At 37.2% G+C, this 19,206-nt stretch overlaps 4 protein-coding genes across 10 annotated transcripts; 3 read left to right on the top strand and 1 right to left on the bottom strand.

Moving 5' to 3' along the window:
• Positions 1 to 278: 278 nt before the first annotated feature.
• On the top strand, positions 279 to 7,056 carry rbm39a (RNA binding motif protein 39a). Of its 7 annotated transcripts, none has more exons than XM_042734168.1 (17): positions 279 to 529; positions 1,041 to 1,106; positions 1,275 to 1,335; positions 2,438 to 2,488; positions 2,582 to 2,769; positions 3,153 to 3,218; positions 3,321 to 3,374; positions 3,470 to 3,587; positions 3,681 to 3,833; positions 3,921 to 4,058; positions 4,149 to 4,214; positions 5,276 to 5,480; positions 5,595 to 5,675; positions 5,763 to 5,883; positions 5,973 to 6,078; positions 6,179 to 6,257; positions 6,383 to 7,056. In XM_042734168.1, exons 3-17 carry the CDS (start codon positions 1,330 to 1,332, stop codon positions 6,481 to 6,483), a joined length of 1,533 nt encoding a protein of 510 aa, XP_042590102.1. In that variant the 5' UTR covers positions 279 to 529; positions 1,041 to 1,106; positions 1,275 to 1,329; the 3' UTR covers positions 6,484 to 7,056. The 7 variants fall into 7 exon arrangements, with proteins under 7 accessions (XP_042590102.1, XP_042590103.1, XP_042590100.1 ...); XM_042734169.1 differs by having other exon boundaries at positions 1,016 to 1,106; XM_042734166.1 differs by lacking the exon at positions 1,275 to 1,335.
• An 89-nt stretch (positions 7,057 to 7,145) lies between these two features.
• Positions 7,146 to 9,900, bottom strand: si:ch211-15p9.2 (uncharacterized protein LOC562650 homolog). The gene is made up of 2 exons (XM_019112491.2): positions 9,391 to 9,900; positions 7,146 to 9,165 (listed from the first exon to the last, which is right to left on the bottom strand). The coding sequence occupies exon 2, from the start codon at positions 9,130 to 9,132 to the stop codon at positions 7,642 to 7,644; it is 1,491 nt and encodes a 496-aa protein (XP_018968036.2). The 5' UTR covers positions 9,133 to 9,165; positions 9,391 to 9,900; the 3' UTR covers positions 7,146 to 7,641.
• A 362-nt stretch (positions 9,901 to 10,262) lies between these two features.
• On the top strand, positions 10,263 to 15,537 carry LOC109061163 (cysteine desulfurase, mitochondrial-like). Its single transcript, XM_042734173.1, has 13 exons — positions 10,263 to 10,581; positions 10,742 to 10,818; positions 10,924 to 11,040; positions 11,215 to 11,298; positions 11,471 to 11,623; positions 12,260 to 12,353; positions 12,438 to 12,572; positions 12,647 to 12,804; positions 12,890 to 12,995; positions 13,083 to 13,164; positions 13,449 to 13,533; positions 14,500 to 14,588; positions 14,820 to 15,537. Exons 1-13 carry the CDS (start codon positions 10,473 to 10,475, stop codon positions 14,881 to 14,883), a joined length of 1,353 nt encoding a protein of 450 aa, XP_042590107.1. The 5' UTR covers positions 10,263 to 10,472; the 3' UTR covers positions 14,884 to 15,537.
• Positions 15,538 to 15,985: 448 nt separating this feature from the next.
• Positions 15,986 to 17,219, top strand: LOC109098751 (dynein light chain roadblock-type 1-like). Its single transcript, XM_019112286.2, has 4 exons — positions 15,986 to 16,147; positions 16,441 to 16,516; positions 16,649 to 16,816; positions 17,011 to 17,219. The coding sequence occupies exons 1-4, from the start codon at positions 16,145 to 16,147 to the stop codon at positions 17,058 to 17,060; spliced, it is 297 nt and encodes a 98-aa protein (XP_018967831.2). The 5' UTR covers positions 15,986 to 16,144; the 3' UTR covers positions 17,061 to 17,219.
• Positions 17,220 to 19,206: the final 1,987 nt, after the last annotated feature.

Raw genomic sequence — 19,206 nt, 5'->3', positions numbered from 1 at the left:
TGATGCTGAACTAAAATTATGCGTAACATTATATAAATGAAATGTTGCATTACATTTACAAAAATTAAATCATTATACAATCATAGTCTCCTGGTCGGTTTTGACAGCGAAAAACACGAGTGTGACTCGTAAACGAACAATACCAGAGGATTAAAATGAAAAAGAAAGTTTGAAAGTGGGTTAATTGTGCGTGTCACACTTCCGTTGTCAGTGTGTGTGTGACACGAGTTCCCTCTGGTGGACAGTTTCGCGCGTTTCCGCTTATGCAACAAGAACGGTACGTGCACGCGCATTGTCTGTTTGCAGCCAGTCAGCTTGTCGGTTGGAACAGCAACACGAGCCTTGTGATTAATATTAGTTCAAACGACCAAGTTTTGGCTTATTACAATTGTGTTTTTTAGGTTTGTGTGGATTCGAATTAATCTACTGGGGTTGCAGCTGCAGCAGAAGTGGACAGTCGACCCGGGTTATACCGCTCGCTCGTTTGTGGAGTCGGGATTGTAAAGCTTTGTAGGCCGCAGTGTCTGAGGTAAGGCGGAAAGGCTAATGGCTTCTTACTGTTTGGATCTATTCATAAGAACAATGTGACCAATATCAATGTATTATGTATCATACGAGAATCATATTGATATAAAATTCTTGTATTTAGGATGTTTAATGTGGGTTGTTTCAGCTAGTTTGCAAAGACGAAGCGATTTTAGCTAGTTAGCTATTGTGCTAACAAAGCAAGCTTTAAGATTCTCTGCTGATAATACGAAAGGTGTGGATTTATAATATCCAGATCTACCTATAAGTCTGTGATTATGTGTTCATGTTGTCTAAAGCTGTTCGAGCTATGATCTATAAAAAGATGGTTCGCGATAGTGTGTGAGAAAAACAGTTAGCCTGGAAGCTAATGTGGTTAAACGTGCGTTTCATGACCCCGTCCAGTTACGCATGTCAGAAATGTATTCTACAGTCCGAGTTTAGAGTGCTATTTTGGGACACAGTTCAGACAAATGGTTTCTGTGTTTAGATTAAACCGCTTTCCTCGTCTGCAGATCAACAACAACAACATGGCCGATGATTTGGACATTGAAGCAATGCTGGAAGCTCCATATAAAAAGGTGGGTGTTTATGCAAAATAATGAACTCGGTCAGGAATCTGTATAGCTTTCATTTGAAACTGCTAACCAGTCGTGTTTTCTCTAAGTCTTTATTGTCAGATCAATAACTTGAATGTTTCTGTCATAGTGGTTTCAATGAATAAATTGCCCATCTATCTCTTTTTGTAGACTTGCCTATATCTCACCTCTACTCCCATGAATTCCAGTGTGAACTGTCAAAAAAATGAAGGTAGTAATTGCCCAATATATTGATGTACTGTGGTACCCTTGGTTGAAATACATAGGCAAAAGTATACATAGGTACCGCCAGAATAAATGCAGTGGGTGCACATAAGAGCTGGTATAAACTCTGTGGAGACTGTATTCATGTTATTGTATGCATGGTATTCTTAGCTTCATATTTTTATCATCAGGAAGTTTACTTTCTAAATAACTAGAACTAGATTGCATGCTTTATAGTATAAATATATGGCAGGAAACCACTTAAAATGTCCCCAGTGCAGAAATCCTGGAGTTGACAAACACAAGAAAATCCACAGAGTCTCTTTATTCTCCATTCGTCACTTTGAAAATAATCTGAAATGAATATACTGTAAATGTCATCTCTTTTGGTGAAAAAAGTATTTATGCATGCTGCTGACATTTAAAAGTATTTATAAATGGTTATTCTGCGGTTTTATAAACTGGAAATGATGGAGCTCAGCATATAATGTCATAACGTTCACCGTAAGATATATTTACCTTATAAACAATGTAGCCTTTTAACAACTGCAAAAGAACAACTCAACTTTAGATGGTCTGTGGGAGTCGCTATTACTAAGCCGTGTGAATCCCTGTTTGCTTCAGGGCGAGATGTGTGACTGAGGTGGCATCGAGCTCTTTCAATCCACGAAGGCAAATGGGGTGAAGATCACTGGAATGGCATCCACCACTGGAGCTCGTTTAGTGGCTGGCTGCTAGCGTTGCCACTTTGGGTCTTAGGCTCAGATAGCCTTGGTACTGAACATGTTGGGCTGCTTAATGAATGAATGAATGAAGTGTCTAAAAAAGCAATGCAATTTTACATACCCAGCATAGCACTAGCACTTGAATTTTTGGCCGTCTTACACAAGTAATGCAAGCACTAGTAAGGAAGAATGACATTGGCAGCCATGTGGTTGGTTTCTTTCTAAAGGTTCCCCTTGTATTTTTCGTCCTCCCACTCAAACCCTGTAATGAACTCCTATTTAATGATCATATCATATTCTCTTTTGTTCCCATCCCTTCTTTATCCTTACGACTTGAAATGTTTCGCCGTCCTCCTCATGCTGTCTTCTATCGACCCTGCTTAGGATGACAACAAGTCCTTAAGTACCAATGGCCACGAGGAGCGGAGTAAGAAGTACGTTTTGTTTAACCCTTTTAATTAATTTTATATCTTACAAAACTCTTCATTAATGTTTCACTTACTAAGCTTGAATTTTTTTGAATCGCAAAAAAAGAAGAGCAAAAGTCGCAGCAGAAGCCGCAGTCGGGAAAGGAAGAGAAGCAGGAGTCATGATCGCAAGAAGAGTCACGACCGCAGGAGGAGCCGCAGCAAAGATCGGAAGCGCAGCCGCAGCAGGGAGAGACGCCGCAGCCGTTCCAAGAGCAGGGAGCGTGGTGGTCGCTACAGAGCTCCATTGTACGTAGCCATCTTTGGCTTTGGGTTTTAATCTTCATGTCAAGTGTCCACACAGTTCGGAGAAACACCGCTCTTTACCATAGTGAGCATGTTAACCTGAAGTAAAAGGTTCCAACAGTGCTCCTGATGAGTGAGAAAATGTCTTCCAGAGAATACTAAGTATGCGGAGGAGTTTAGCTGCCATCCCAATTTACATGTCTGTTTTGAATCAGCAGAGGAGATGAGTAGATTTCCCCTAAAACAAGGAATTTGTTGTAATGTGTACAACAATTACCCTTGTGTTCCCCGTTGAAGCTTTCAGTATATATTTGGAGTTAGTAGTAGAGTGAGTAGTCGTAGCTACTGAGATTAAAAACCTTGAAAACCTTGTTTTTAAATCACAGTTCTGGCCTGAAATTTAACGGTGGTCCCAGGGGGAAGACTGGCCCACCACCTGCCATCAAACTAAGGTTTCTATGATATTATTTTTGTTGTGTGTGGGTAGTTGCTTGTTCTGTGTATGGCTCAGACATGGAAAGTCTTTCCACAAGTAATCATAGAAATTCTCTCAGCCGTAGAAGGTCTAGAAGCTGCAGTCCTTTCAAGAAAGACAAAAGCCCTATAAGGTAAGTTTATTTCAGCCTTGGTAATTACGTTTCCCTCAACTAAATTATTTGCTGATTATAGTAATTCATTGCTTGTTTTTGTCTTTTGCTAACAGACAGCCCATTGATAATCTCACCCCCGAAGAAAGAGATGCACGCACAGTGTTCTGCATGCAGCTGGCAGCAAGAATCCGACCACGAGACCTGGAAGAATTCTTCTCTGCAGTGGGAAAAGTCAGTGTTTGAGCATCTACAGTTCTACGTTGGTAGCCTATTCTGCTTTGGATTTAGATTGACACCTCTAATTCCTATTGTTCTTCTGTAAAGGTGCGAGATGTGAGAATCATCTCTGATAGAAACTCCAGAAGATCCAAAGGAATTGCATACATTGAGTTTGTGGATACCACCTCTGTACCTTTAGCAATTGGCCTTTCTGGTCAAAGACTTCTCGGAGTACCAATCATTGTTCAGGCTTCACAGGTAACATTGTCACTCTGAATATGAGACATTTGCAAAATTTTTGCTTGTCAACGTTATCATCTAATCGTAAATTGTGTGTTTGACCAGGCTGAGAAGAACAGAGCAGCTGCGTTGGCCAACAACTTACAGAAGGGCAGTTCTGGACCTATGAGACTATATGTTGGCTCATTGCATTTTAACATCACAGAAGACATGCTCAGAGGCATCTTTGAGCCGTTTGGAAGGGTAAATAGTGTCATGTATTTTTTTTTTTTTTTTCTCACTTCATGTTATGATTTTGTTTTTATTCATGTTGATGTTTCCTTTTTCACACAGATTGATAGTATTCAACTGATGATGGACAGTGAAACAGGACGATCAAAAGGATATGGCTTTATCACAGTAAGTTGTGTGGTCGAGTTGATTTGGTGCAGAATTTCTGACATTACAAGACAAGTAGTTGGTGTCAAGCTCCAGAAGCAGTTATTCATCTTCTCAAGAGCTTATTAGCTTTCCTCTTTCTTAGTGGTTCAACGGAACACAAATCTCATGGTTCGGATCACATTATGGTTTTTGACCCACGGATTGGATCATTTTTAGGATCAGCAAGAAAAGAACATTTCCAATTAAACTTGCTTTCCATTTATTACTTTAAGTATCAAAGTAGTACTTTGATACCACAGCAAATACTACTAGATTAACTAAAAAAGTTTTAACATGATTAAAGAGACTAGAGAACAGCCAGTAAAAATAAGAACAAATACACAAATTACAAGCATAGATAAATAGATTTTTATCACAGCTGTTTTGGTGTTTGATGATCATTAATGACAGCAGCAGTATTTATAGGCCGCTGTCCCTTTAAGATCTGATGCACGGATCCGATATAATGATACATATCACATTTGATTTCTTTCTCAAGTGGTTTTGGGCTATATATAGCTAATTTTGCCCCTCAATACAACTGTGAGGGGGTGAATTTTTTTTTTATAACTCTTCCATTTAATTATATTAAGTCTTAAAGTTTTGCATAATTAAGGGTCTGGCCACTGCTGCTGTCACCACTGTCGAGCTAGGTGGGCGTGGTTTCAGCAACTGGCTCCTGCCTTTAAAAATGCTCTTCGGAAATCTACGGGTGACGTCACAGACACTATGTCCATGTTTTTATACAGTCTATGGTTTCAGTTCAGTGTTCACGCACTGTCTGAAATGTGTGCGCGCTTCATGTGTGTGAGGCTGTGCGCATAGAGAACAGTGCGCAAGTAACGAATCGAGTTCCCTTTTGCCTTTTCTCTCTGGAATTGTTAAATTTGCTTGTGTAAATACGAAAAAATGATAAACTTATACTCTATGGTACTCTATGGATCTATTCCACAGATCATGTGCATGTTGAACCATGGGGTTTGGTCCATACGGATCACAGATCAACTACGATTAGTATAACCACTACTCTTTCCCTACAGTTTGCTGATGCTGAATGTGCTAAGAAGGCTCTGGAACAGCTTAATGGCTTTGAGTTGGCTGGCAGACCAATGAAAGTGGGACATGTGACAGAGCGCACTGATGCCTCAACCGCCAGCTCCTTCCTGGACAATGATGAGCTGGAAAGGACCGGCATTGATCTGGGAACGACTGGTAGACTTCAGCTGATGGCCAGACTGGCCGAGGGTAAGGATGTACTCTTTGATCTGCTGTGTAATTTTCAAACTGTTATGAAGTGAATAATGTCTTGTGAGAATTTTTACAGGGATTAAAAATCTTTTTTTTTTCTTTGTCTGTTAGGTACTGGTCTCCAGATCCCACCTGCTGCTCAACAGGCCCTTCAGATGAGTGGCTCCATGGTAGCCATGGCTGCAGCTACGGGTCAGTTCCTTGACTTTTGGGTTCAGTAGATATGCCTTTAATAAGGCCTATGGGGTTTTAAATTAACATCCATTTCTTTTCTTTCAGCTGCTATGAACCCTGGATTGAGTTTTAACATCAATGTGCCCACAAACCAAGCTTTGAATTTACCATCACAACCAATTGCAACACACTGTTTCCAACTGTCTAACATGTTCAATCCAAACTCGTAAGTAGCAGGAGTTAGCAAAATTACAGGTATAAAGAGAAAGTACTGTTAAAGAGCATTTTTGCCTGAACTGCATTGCTTTCTTACAGAGAAAATGATCCTGGTTGGGAAGTTGAGATTCAGGATGATGTCATTGAAGAGTGCAACAAACACGGTGGAGTCATACACATATACGTGGACAAGAAATCTGCTGAAGTATGTTTCTTCCCTTAAACGTTATCATTAATTATTATACTAATAATGTATATGGAGCTTTATATATATTATCCAATATTTACTTTATCATTCTTTTCAGGGTAATGTCTACGTGAAGTGTCCCAGCATTCCTGCTGCTATGGCTGCAGTCAGTGCATTACATGGACGTTGGTTTGGAGGTAAATCTAAATTCTTTACATCTTGATTTGAGGATTGTCTGTCTAAATTCTAAAGCAATATGTGTTGTGTCGGGAAGCATATGTATTATGGCCTAAATCATCTCACATTAAATTTTATTTTCTAGGTAAAATGATCACAGCAGCTTATGTTCCTCTTCCTACATACCACAACCTTTTCCCAGAGTCAGTGCAGGCAACACAGCTTCTTATGCCCAGTCGCCGGTGATCAGTCACCCCTGGAAGACTCAACCTTTTCAGCCTTGCTCTTTTTAACTTTGGACAAATAATAACAGTTCTGCAAGCTGTGGCTCAGTTGTTTTGTTTCCTTTTATGTTGGTTACAAAACCAGTAAGGTTAAACGTTTCACTTGCATAGTGTCCTTAAAGGTCATGGACTTTGAGAGAAGTTCAGTGGTGTAAAAGATGTTTCTTATGTACAGCCTACTTATTGAATTTTGCTTCTTGATCTTTTATTGTTCGTACATAATTTTTTTCCCCTTCAACATATATTGTCTTTGTGATAGATCTGATTGGCATGTTTCTCACTCGAGGAAGTGTACAATATTGACAGATACACAATATAAATGGCTTGGATTTAAACTGCAATATTGATCAGACATGAATATATTCAACTTTTTAGCTCTATGAGCTGTGGGAACTAAATGGCTGACAAATCTTTTGTTCATTTAGAGACCATAAGGTTAAGAAACATCTTGTTTTTCGAATCAAGATTTGATTTTGATTTTTGTAAAGTCCTTGATGAAAGTTCATTTCAAATAAAGCCAAGATAACAAAAAAAATCCTCATTTCATTTGAACTGTGAATTCCTGTTTTAAAAAACAGCAAAAGAGAGATTTGTGTTTTTTTTTTTTTTTTTTTTTTTTTGCTGTTTGCTGTTTGCTGCTATATTTGTTGGTTAATGTTAATGAGTATAAATTTAACTGAAAAAAGGGGTGTCCAGAAAGTATCCAGCCATATATTATGAATAATATGAAATGAGAGTTGCAATAGGATGATAAAGACTGCAGCTATGGGCAACTGGTGACGACAATGCACCTGCCCATGTGTCACATCTTGTACAAAGTTTTTTTGGCAAAACATCAAATTACCCAACACCCCTCCCCTGAAGCCCAGATTTGGTGCCTTGTGACTTGTTTTTCTCAAAACTGAAATCACCTTTGAAGGGGATTGAGTCGTCATTATCCCATGTACAAAGTTTTTTTGTATTTTGTATCTTCTTTAATAAATGTCTCTATTTTTCATATTACCTGACAGGATACGTTCCAGGCAGCCCTTACATATTAACAATCATTATTTAATGTGTAAAATTTAAAAGCAAATTATTATTAAATTAAATTATTTAAAAAAGTAAAGTGTGAAGTAGGTTAACTATTAAAGTGGATGACTATAATTGTTATGTCATCTCTGTACATCCTTGCCAAATCCTGTGGCAGACTGAGCATTTTTGATAAGCGCTTGGGTTCAACGGAGCCGCTGCCATCGCTACCCAGAGCGTGACGGATCAGATGAGTAGCACTGTTCTCATCCTCCAGAGCAGAAAAAGCTCTACTCTTCCTCTCTTGCAGCAGTCTATGAATCTGTCCCACTGTAAAACACAGTCCAGAAACTGGCTTCTTCCACTGCATGTCAGACAGATGTTCCCCCAAGACCTGCACCACAGTCTGCCTGTGCATCAGTTCCCAGAGACCATCAGTAGCTAGAATCAAGAATTTGTCCTGTGGTCGCAATTTGTGATATGTAATTTCTGGATCTGCTATGAGGTAAGGTGGTGTGTGGTAGTTCGGTAGCAGCATTTTTGCATTTTCGTTCCCGATCAGCAGCTCTGGACGTGCCTCGTAGATGCGGTTCAAAAGCTCACCGCTCCACTTAAACTTAATGTCTCCAAAAGCCCTGAAAGGAATCAACAGGACCAATAACCTGCCATGTCTCACCACTGTCTTCCGCTCAGAAGAAGAATGCTCTGAAAGAACCCGTTGCATCTCGTCTTGGTTGTGAGCATTGTGGTCATTGGTAACAGTGACAGCTGACCACCTCCCATCATCCCCTTGTACCCCGAGCACTGCTCTGCTGTCACCCAGATTGGCCACATGAAGATCTTCTCGGTCCACGTGAGCCACACAAGCTGTGCATCCAGACAGAGCCACTCTGAGAGGTGTGAAATGAGCAAAAGGAACCCCAAAGTCCACCTGGGCCTCCAAGGAAATATCATTATCCAGTCTCTTGAAAGCGTTTCTTAAAGCTGTTTGTACATCACTGTCATCATCCTCATGCAGTTCTATCATCTCCTGCCAGTATGCCCTCAGGCTATTGAAGTATAGTTTGCCAGCATCTGTGCTAACATAGTCGTTGGGGTGCTTGTGCCATTGTAGCACCGGAAGTACAGGCCGTTCACTTTCCACAGCCTCCTCTATCTCAGTTAAAGTCTTCAGTGGAAATAGAGACATGGCTATGTAGTAAAAGAGGCGTTCACTAACTGCTTGTACACAAGCAGAACCTGCATGGCCATCAAACACTCCAAACAGCATGCTTCGGCTCTGTAGACACGTTGCAGCACTCCGTCTGTCTTCACATGGGGAGTTTGATGGTAGGATATTACTATCAAACCCTTTTACTGACCCGTTATACCGTCCATCATAGCCATTTGATTTTAAACTATATTCATTAGCCTTCAAAACATGGTTTATTTGTGTTAGAGACATCTCTTTTGCTTTGGCATGGTATTTTCTTCTGGGGTTTTGAATCATTGGTGGATTTGTGCAGATTGTAGATTGTAGAGTCAAATATCCCTGCACTGCTGTTACCCATCGCTGTAATAAACACTGATGTCTAAAGTGGTGCACTGAAGTTGGAGACATTTATGCCAAGAAAAGTTCTGGTGGATTCTGAACCTGTAAATGTGTTTGGTTAAATAAAAGCAAACAAACAATCAAACCAAAGTAAGCAATCAAGATTTACTGTGCTAAGAAAGTAGGCCTATACATAAACATATAACTAAGTAAAGTTCAGCCATACTGTATAGTGGGAAAAACAAAATGATTAAATGTTACTAAAGGCTCTCTAGACACCAAATGATTCATGTTCAATAAATACTAGATATAAATGGAATTGTATACCTGTAAAAGCCGATGTGAATATTGTAAACGTACTTTTCCAGACGTTTTATATTTCACAAATCTGCTTCCTCATTGTCACACGTTGTTTTAAAATAATTTTCAAGGAATAAGAAAGTACAAAGTCCAATCTATTTATATTCTTGCGCGGAAGCGCGCCTACCTTGTGCTGTCTTTCTGCTGCTCGTGGCAGAACGAAAATTTATTTCAGTAACTTTATTAGAAAAGTAAAACTTAAGAAAGCCGAAACCTAACAAACACAAATGTCATAATTCTAACATAAAAAGTCAAGATTAGGACAAAAACGTCATCATTATGACAACGATACACTGAAATATTAATACATTAAGAAGTCGTTTTTTGTAAAATTGTGAATTTTCATCTGTTTTGGCATAAGCTCGGTTTTTATGCAACGATTATGTTTTTAATAATTTAAAAAAAAAAATAATTATGATTCTTCGTAACGACGTAGCTTCGTTTGATCATATTAGAACATGACGTAATTACGTAACGAAACAAACAACCACCGAATCAGTTCTTTTAAACCATCTGTTCAAAAGAACCGATTCTCGGAAATGATTTGGATTTCCGATCACTACTTGTGGGAACATAATATAAACTAAAGACAAACAAGACGTCTTTCATTAAACGCTGTTGATATTCGCAAAATGGACTGGATATTTATATTTCCAAGGACAGATGAACGAACCAGTTGGTTAGAACAGCATTGTATTGGTTCATATTCACAATTTCCGGTAAAAAAAAAAAAAAGACATGCAAGGTTTAGGTTTCAACCAATAAACTCCGTAAACGTCACAAAAACCCGCCCACAAGTGACTCAGATAACCAATGAGAGTTAAAATAACAGTCGTCCCGCCCCAGCTCTGTGGGCTTCTTGTGTAAGCATTGGAGTGTGTTTCGAGGGCTGATGACAAACTGTTCTTTGAAGATAGTGGGCATGTCGTCGCCTCTAAAGTTGCCCGATTAATACATTTGTTTATCTTTTGGTTGACGAGGGCTTTATAAGAAGCTATTTTCATTATTTCTGTCATTGTTTATGCTGAGAAGACTGTAAATGCATTAACATGATGAACAGGACTCTATCAAGAAAACTTCTGGTCTCCATGTGTGGGATCTGCAGCCGTCGACTGAGCTTCGCTCAAAGCGCTGTTAACACTGTGCAGAAGCAGAAAGGTACAGTATAAGTAAATCTAATTCTCTAATCTAATACTCTACAAGGCTGTGCTAATAGAGGTATTAGCAAGCTGGCGTGCAAATACTTTCTAATATGGCTTTATTTATTCCAGTCACTGTGTCCTTTGATGTTGATGAACATGCCTGTCTTTTTCAACAGAGTTGATCAAGAGTAGGGAACTAGAAAAGGATGAACTGAGACCACTGTATATGGACTTTCAGGCCACCACACCCATGGTACCCATCTGCTGTAGTCATCCTAATTTAACTCCTGCCATGTAGATAAAGTAACTAATCAGACTCCTTTTTACATGCCATTGTTTTCATTGTAAAATGTTCCAGGACCCAAGGGTTTTGGATGCCATGCTTCCCTTTCAAGTCAATTACTACGGGAACCCACATTCCAGGACTCACGCTTATGGATGGGAGAGCGAGACCGCAATGGAAAAAGCCAGAAAAGTTAGTCTTTATTCTGCCTTGCGTGTTTTTATAAGAGAAGCAAGAACATTCTCTGAATTATTAGCATTCTTCTCAGATAGCTGAGAGTTGCATTTATGAGTACTGAAGCATAATATTTTGGTTAAATCAAAAATGCACTGTTTTTGATAGCACAAATGTTTATTTCCTCTTCAGCAAGTAGCAGATCTTATTGGTGCTGACCCGAGGGAGATTGTGTTCACCAGTGGTGCGACTGAGTCCAACAATATGTCAATCAAAGTAAGTATGTCATTACTGTGAGGCAAGATTAGGAGGAAGTGAAACGCAGGGACACAAATGGCTAGGCATATTCTAAAATAAACGAATATGTGACGTTAATATAATATGCTCTGCAAGTAACTAAATATCTGTTGGTTGTTCTTTTATGTCTTGTCTTTTTTCTTTTTTAAAGGGGGTGGCTCGGTTTTATAAGGCTAAGAAAAACCACATCATCACCACCCAGACTGAGCACAAGTGTGTGCTGGACTCCTGCCGAATTCTGGAGGCAGAGGGTTTTGAAGTAACATATTTACCTGTGAAAAATAATGGACTGATTGATTTGAAGGTAAGCTTTCTTAAAGGGGAAACGTCAAATTTTACGAGCCAACTACAGCACCAATCAGAATAGCAAAAATGACAATATTACTAAACAAGTTTTATACACTCAACTCCCTTATTTGACAAATTGGTAGTCCTGCATCAAACTAACTCAACTGGATGAAGTAATATAATTTTATGGATGCTTAGGTAGATTGCAATCAGTGTTAGAGAGTAACTAGTTATATGTAACTGAGTTATGTAATTATGGGGTTACATCTGAATACACACACACACACACACACACACACAAACACAGATTTAATTGATTTCTTTCCCAAACTGACTTGACTGCAAATAGACTAAAATAGAAATGCCAGTGTTTCAGAATTTTAAGAAACAGAATAGGACACATGCTTAATTGATTACGGTGTTATTTCCCATTTGGTTTTATGTATATGCTTTATTTTTTCCAAGGCATTGGTAGATTATTACATATCAAATAGGGTAACTTGTAATTGTAATTACATTTCTGAAGTAACCTTCCCAACACTGATTGCAATCCTGCTGGTAGCTAATTTTGGCACATACAAAATAAAAATAAAAATAATAATTTTTTCATATTTCATATATGTATCTTTTTTCTTATATTTTGCGTTCTCAGCAATTACAGGAAACGATCCGTCCATATACCAGTTTGGTGTCCATAATGACTGTCAACAATGAGATTGGTGTCAAACAGCCAATCAAAGAAATAGGTAACTCTTTTTATTAATTTAATGCTCTAAACATATACCTGTCAGTCTTCATGTCTTCTATATCAACAATGTTTTTGATTTCAGGTCATCTATGTAGGTCCAGAAATGTGTTTTTCCACACTGATGCTGCTCAGGCTGTTGGAAAGATCCCCATTAATGTCAATGATTGGAAAGTGGATCTGATGTCCATCAGCGGCCATAAGATCTATGGGCCCAAAGGTAGTTTATTGTACATTTAAATACACAATGGTTACATTATCCAACATATATTAATGAGTGGTTGTGTTTATTAGGAGTTGGGGCTTTGTACGTGAGGAGGAGACCCAGAGTTCGTATTGAGCCTTTGCAGAACGGAGGGGGACAGGAAAGGGGTCTACGTTCAGGGACCGTGCCCACACCTCTAGCCGTAGGCCTCGGAGCCGCCTGTGATATTGCCCAGCAAGAGTTAGAGGTAGAGCCTTCAGAGATAGAGTTAAACTTTCTACTGCTAGTCCAAGTTTGCTTATATGCGGGTTTCACTTCCTGTTTATTTTCAGTACGATCACAAGCGTGTGACATCGCTTGCAAATCGCCTCGTGCAGAAGATCATGTCAGAGATTCCTGATGTTGTGATGAATGGAGACCCAGATCAGAGGTACCCGGGTAAGATTAAACTAGCTAATTGTCTCTTTTTCTTAAAGGTTCCAAGTTGACTTGAGTTTGTAATTTAAAAACACTTTCCTCCTGCAGGATGTGTCAATTTATCATTTGCCTATGTTGAGGGGGAGAGTCTGTTGATGGCGTTAAAAGATGTTGCACTTTCATCTGGAAGGTCAGTAGTTTAAAAATATCTTACCAGGGTTTACCATTTTTGAGTAGATAAAACATGGAGAAAGACTACAGCTATACTACTGATATTTTTACATTACATTTACATTACAAAGCTGGTTTATATATAAATATATAAATAAGTAAAATAAAAGTAGGAATGACAAAATTACTAAAAATTTAATTAAAATGAGAACTACAAATATCAAAATAAAAGGTGATTCAAAATATTGATAGAAACTATAATGGTACATAAATAATACTGACGTAACATTGTTCTTGTTGCAGCGCCTGCACATCTGCTTCCTTGGAGCCCTCGTATGTCCTTAGAGCAATAGGGGCAGATGAGGACTTGGCACACTCATCTATTCGGTTCGTAGAGTTTATATAATATCATTGTAAACGTTGTTTTTTTCCTTCCCCAGGTCATGCTCAACACGCCTTGTTTCTTTCTCTCTATGCTTTTGTTACATAATCTGTGTTCAGATTTTATCTTAACTCTTAATACACATTTACATTTAGTCATTTAGCAGACACTTTTATCCAAAGTGACTTACAAATGAGGACAATGGAAGCAATCAAAATAAACAAAAGAGCAATAATATGCAAGTGCTAACAAGTCTCAGTTAGCTTAACGCAGCACGTAGCAAGGTGTTTTTATTTATTTTTTTATTATATAGTAAATCAAAAGAAAACAGAAAAGAAAAAGAATAGAGCAAGCTAGTGTTAGAGGCCTTTTTTGCTTTTGTTAATTGTATAATACACAAAAAGAAAACAAATAGAATATAAAAAGATTAGAAAAGCTAGTTTTTTTTTTTTTTTTTAAGAAAACAAGCATTTAGTAAATGAATGCAAGTCTAAAAGAGAAAAGTTTTTTTTTTTTTAAAGAATAAAATTAAAATATAGAGTGCTAAAGTTAGAGGGTCAAATAAAGATGGAAGAGATATGTTTTTAGCCGATTCTTGAAGATGGCTAAGGACTCAGCTGCTGGGATTGAGTTGTGCAGGTCATTCCACCAGGAGGGAACATTTAATTTAAAAGTCTGTGAAAGTGATTTTGTGCCTCTTTAGTTTAGCACAATAAAGTGACCTTCATTTGCAGAACACAAGCTTCTAGAGGGTACATAATTCTGAAGTATTGAATTTAGGTAAAGGGGTGCAGAGCCAGTGATGGTTTTGTATGCAAACATTAATGCCTTGAATTTAATGCGAGCTGCTATTGGTAGTACATAAATAGTAGCAGCTATTGTTGAATACATACATTTCTTGCTTGAACCAAGACCACACAAACTGTAATGAGGTGATCTGATTCTGATGCACATTTTTTTCTTTTTTGTAAGTTTGGAATTGGCAGATTTACCACAGAGGAGGAAGTGGACTATACAGTGGAGAAGTGTATTCAGCAGGTCAAACGGCTGAGGGAGATGAGGTGAGCTGTTCATGCTTGATTTGTCTGATAAAATAAATACTGTTATGTAATGTTTTATTTGTTTGATGTTTAGAATGTTGTACAATTTTACAAATCCTTTTTTTTTTCCAATGTAAAAAATCATTGATTAAAATCCCTGTGAACAAAATATTTTGTGGGGAAATTAGGATTGTTCATGTTTTTTTGTTTTTTTTCTTCTTCTCCTCTTTTTTGTCTGTCTTTGTCTCTTAGTCCATTATGGGAAATGGTTCAGGAAGGTATTGACCTTAAAAGCATCAAATGGACCCAGCACTGAGTTGTTCTGAACACATGGAGTATGAAGCCCTGCTGGGGTTGTGAACACTCATTCTGTAAAGCTTGATTAGGCTGCCATACCTCCATAGACCCTATTCTCCCAAAAAACACGCACAATTTTATTTCTTAATTTTGGAGAATTGAACTTGTCTATGTGAAGATGATTTTAAAGTGCAGTTGAATGAATCGCAGAGGTTACAGAGATTTGCATTTTGTCAATTCTATCACTTTTTGTCCTAGTTCTGAGACCAGCAAAATTAATTTCAGTGATATGTTGTTTCATTAAAATTAGCATTGTTTTAGGCAAGTCAGGTGCTAATTAATAATTACAGTTTTTGGGTAAAGTTTTTTTCATAAAAAAGTAAAGCACCAGCTTGAAACATTTAATGTTTTGGCACAAGACAGGATTGAAAATAGGTGTCATTATATTCACTTGCCTGTTAGAAAGGTCTTGTGTAAGAACTTTGTGCTTATTGTCTGGTCTGAGCATGCATTTCTTTCATGATTGCAGTTTACAGATTCTGTAGCCTCTGTTATTGTAAAATCATTGTTTTATTCCAGTATGTGTGTCATACCAATAAACATCCAAACTAACTGTTTTGTCCTTTTTGCTAGATAATAAATGAATAAATACAAATAAATGTAATAAATTACATTTATTGTGAATTGTGTTGTGATTTTTTTTTTAAAGAAATTAAAACCTTACAATTAATCAGAAGTGAGACATATTACAAAATATTTCTATTTCAAATAATGATGTTCTTTTGAACTTTCCATTAATCAAAGAATACTTAAACCATTTCCTCAAAAGATTCAGTAAAATGGATAAAAATCTTTCCTGAGCAGCAAATCTGAAGGAATTTCTGAAGAATCATGTGACAAAACTGGATTTCGTTTTTATATTGATTTGTTTTTATATTGATTTGTTTTCAAAAACGACACCGTTTTCATTCATTTTCATAAAAACAGCCCAACTGCAGTTTGATTGATATTAATTGCAATGGAGGATTAATTAAAAAAAAAAAAAAAATTCCAAATGAACTCTTAATATATTAATTGGTTTGTTTGTTTGTTTGTTTGTTTGTTTGTATGTATGAGAGAACACTTTCCTCCAGTCCAGCAGACCGCGGCTGCGCTGCTGGCGTTTTCACGAGATTTTAGGAGCGACATGTGACTGCCCCTAACCGACCGTTGACATACTACACATAATTTCAAAACAAAACGAACAAAAACTACATTTAGGTCAGCGACTTTCTTTCAAAATGGCAAGTAACGTTACATTTCAGCACTTAAACATGTGTTTCTAAAAGTAACAAAGTACGTGTTTGTTAGCTTATTATTGTCGGTTAAGTTTTTGTAGGCTAGCTTTAGCAAGGCGTTGCCATCTAGATATGGCACTTAGTAACCAGCTACCACTAGAAAAAATAAAAAAAAAAAAAAAAAAACACACATTTACCCACTGACAGATATATAGATAACACACAGATCCTCCTCTCTAAATATATATTAGATACTAAGCAATTTTGCCATTTTAATGACTTGAGGGTTTATGTTGCAGAACGAGGCAGAGAAGACGATCAAAAGGATTCAGGCTCAGAAAGGAGTGGAAGGAGTAATCGTGGTTAACGCAGAAGGTGTCTGGCAAATGAAAATGTTTCTGGTTGTTATTATTATAGTTTGGTTGCAAACGATGTCATGTGCTTCAGTGGTAACATGAAACTGGTCAGTCAAAGAGATCTTTGTTATTTCTGTGTGCTTTTTAATAGGCATCCCCATAGAAAGCAATCTAGACCACCAACGTACACTTCACTATACCTATAATTTCCAACAGCTGCTCGCCAGAACACAGAGAGTGATGAAGGACCTCGACCCTCAGAATGAAGCCTCCCTTCTCGATATTCAAACTGAGAAAAATAACATTCTGATTTCCACAGGTAAAGAAAAGTACATTTATGTAATGCTAATTTTACAGGTGTGATATTTGGTGTGATATTTGGGACACTTTTTTTTTTTTTTTGCAGTTACATCTAAAATACTCCTATAGCCAAGTATACATTTGGTATTTATCTGATATAGACTGATGATTATGATCATAAATTAGTAATGTATTTTATTGTTCTTTCCACAGACAAGGACTATTTTATGATTGCCATTAAAAATTCTAGAGAAGGGCCCTGAATTCTTCATTTATACATCATTTATTCTTCAGAATTTTTTATTTATTTTTTGTAATTAATGCATAAAAGTGTTACATTCCATGTTCCAGGAAAGTTACGTTTATATATAACACAGTTGTGGTGAAGTGAGAAGCTTCCATTAATAAAAATATTGAATGTACTGCCTTTGCTTATTCTTATAGTTTGCGCTCTTTTGTAAGTACTCCAGCTGTTCATCATCTGGAGGCACCAGCATGACACTATAACATACTGTACCTGTTTATATATGCAAAAAGAAAACAATGCATTTTCTTAATTATTTTGTGATTGATTACCCTTTTTTTTGATTGATTTGAATATACAGGAAATACTGTTATATATTGTACACTCAAGAAAAATAGTAAAACAGTTCTGGAGGTCTTCAGCTTATTTATAAGTTTATTTTTAATAGTGGTAGTTTTGTAAAATTATTTATTCATTTATATATTTTTACCCCTCTAGCTGCAAGGTATTATAATACCTTGTAGCCTCTACTAAAGTTTGACATCAAAAACAACAGCATGTTGTGTCAGTAGGTGGTGTATTAGCATCACCTATCTCTCAAATGGACCATTGACACTCCTAATTGAGACTATAGATATTGTCAGTGGTCCATTTGAGAGATAGGTGGCTGTAATGTACTTGCAAGTCTGCGATATGCCGTGAATCGCTGGCTGTTGAGAACAAGCTCAGGACAGTTCAGATATTGCAGTGAAAATCAGAGTTCATTTTTGGGTGAACTATCCCTTTAAAAGGAAAAAGTAATAAATCATTGGATAGCTTTAATATGGATCATAATCATAATAATGATCAAATTCATTACCTTGGTTACTTATTGAAGAAGAGGAGAGAAGTACAGCTGATCACACTTGTTCTGTTAAAAAAAAAAACTCATTGGCAGGCAAAACAGTTAAAATTTTGAAGTTAACGTTAATAAACATTTTAATAAATTATCTGTTAAGAGTGGGCATGACAGTATATAGGTGGATAGCTGAGCTCAAGAGACATAGATTTGAAAAACAAAAAGGCAGGAATAAATGATCTTGAAGGCTAAGAAAATCTGAAATTGCAGTAGTAATTGGCCTACTTCATTGTCTGACAAGACAGACGTTTAGATGAATCATTTATTTCAGACAATTTCACTTACAAATGGTTAGACAAATACAACACAAAAAGCAGAATGAGATTTAGAAAACTGCTTTAAACTCACAAACAGACAAGTCCAATTTACATCATAACTACAAAAAAGCATGACCAGAAGCTCTGTACATAAACTTTTTACAATTATCTATTTTCATATATACAATAAAAATGAACTATGTACAGCATTCCTCCCCAGTCTTCCTAAGAGAGAAAAATAGACAACACATCTAAAGATGTAGATTCACAATAAAAGGGCAGATCAGACCTTGTAAAAGTGCCAATTTGTCAACCTTCAAATGGTTAAATACTACACATACAGTAGTACACAGTCCATATGCTAACTAGTTCCCTTCATTCAGTTACTTTAGCTTTTTGAGCAAATGTTTTCTCTTTGAGATGAACAGGTTACCAGCACCAGATATCACATCATACAACTGACACATTATTCCAGGGGCAAAACATTTGTTAGGACTTACAGACAATATTTAAGAAAATACAACTAATTTCAGATGTTCAGCAAGCGCCAATTTATTTTGTGCACACCGTTTAAGTGCTGGTTTTTGAGTTTACCCTGATATCCAGCAGCTTTTTTTATTTCCTGAAAATACATTATTCTAGCTAGTGCTTAAGAGCCAAGATTCATAACAGTGACATGCTACCATGTTTCCAACCTGAAAATAATTTGAAACGTGTCAAAAAATGATTTATTCCACCTATATCCATCACCTGTGCAGACAGTTTGTAGTGCACAAGAGCTTTAAGCAGTAATCATGTGCACCATCGAAATGAAACGACAATATAAAGATTGTTTTGAATAGCATTTTAACAGGAACAAACACAAAATGAAAATACTTCTTAATGTTGCTGGATCATAAAGGTGATCGATCAGTAATCTAGTCTGTTCATGGACAGCTTTGGAAAGGACTATAACAGCTCCTGACCAGCAGAGGGCATTGTCTGATTGTCTTTACAGTTTGCTAATCTAG

The sequence above is a fragment of the Cyprinus carpio genome, chromosome B11 (assembly GCF_018340385.1).
Source record: "Cyprinus carpio isolate SPL01 chromosome B11, ASM1834038v1, whole genome shotgun sequence".
NCBI classification, from domain to species: Eukaryota; Metazoa; Chordata; class Actinopteri; order Cypriniformes; family Cyprinidae; genus Cyprinus; species Cyprinus carpio.
This window is presented reverse-complemented; position numbering and strand designations above follow the sequence as displayed.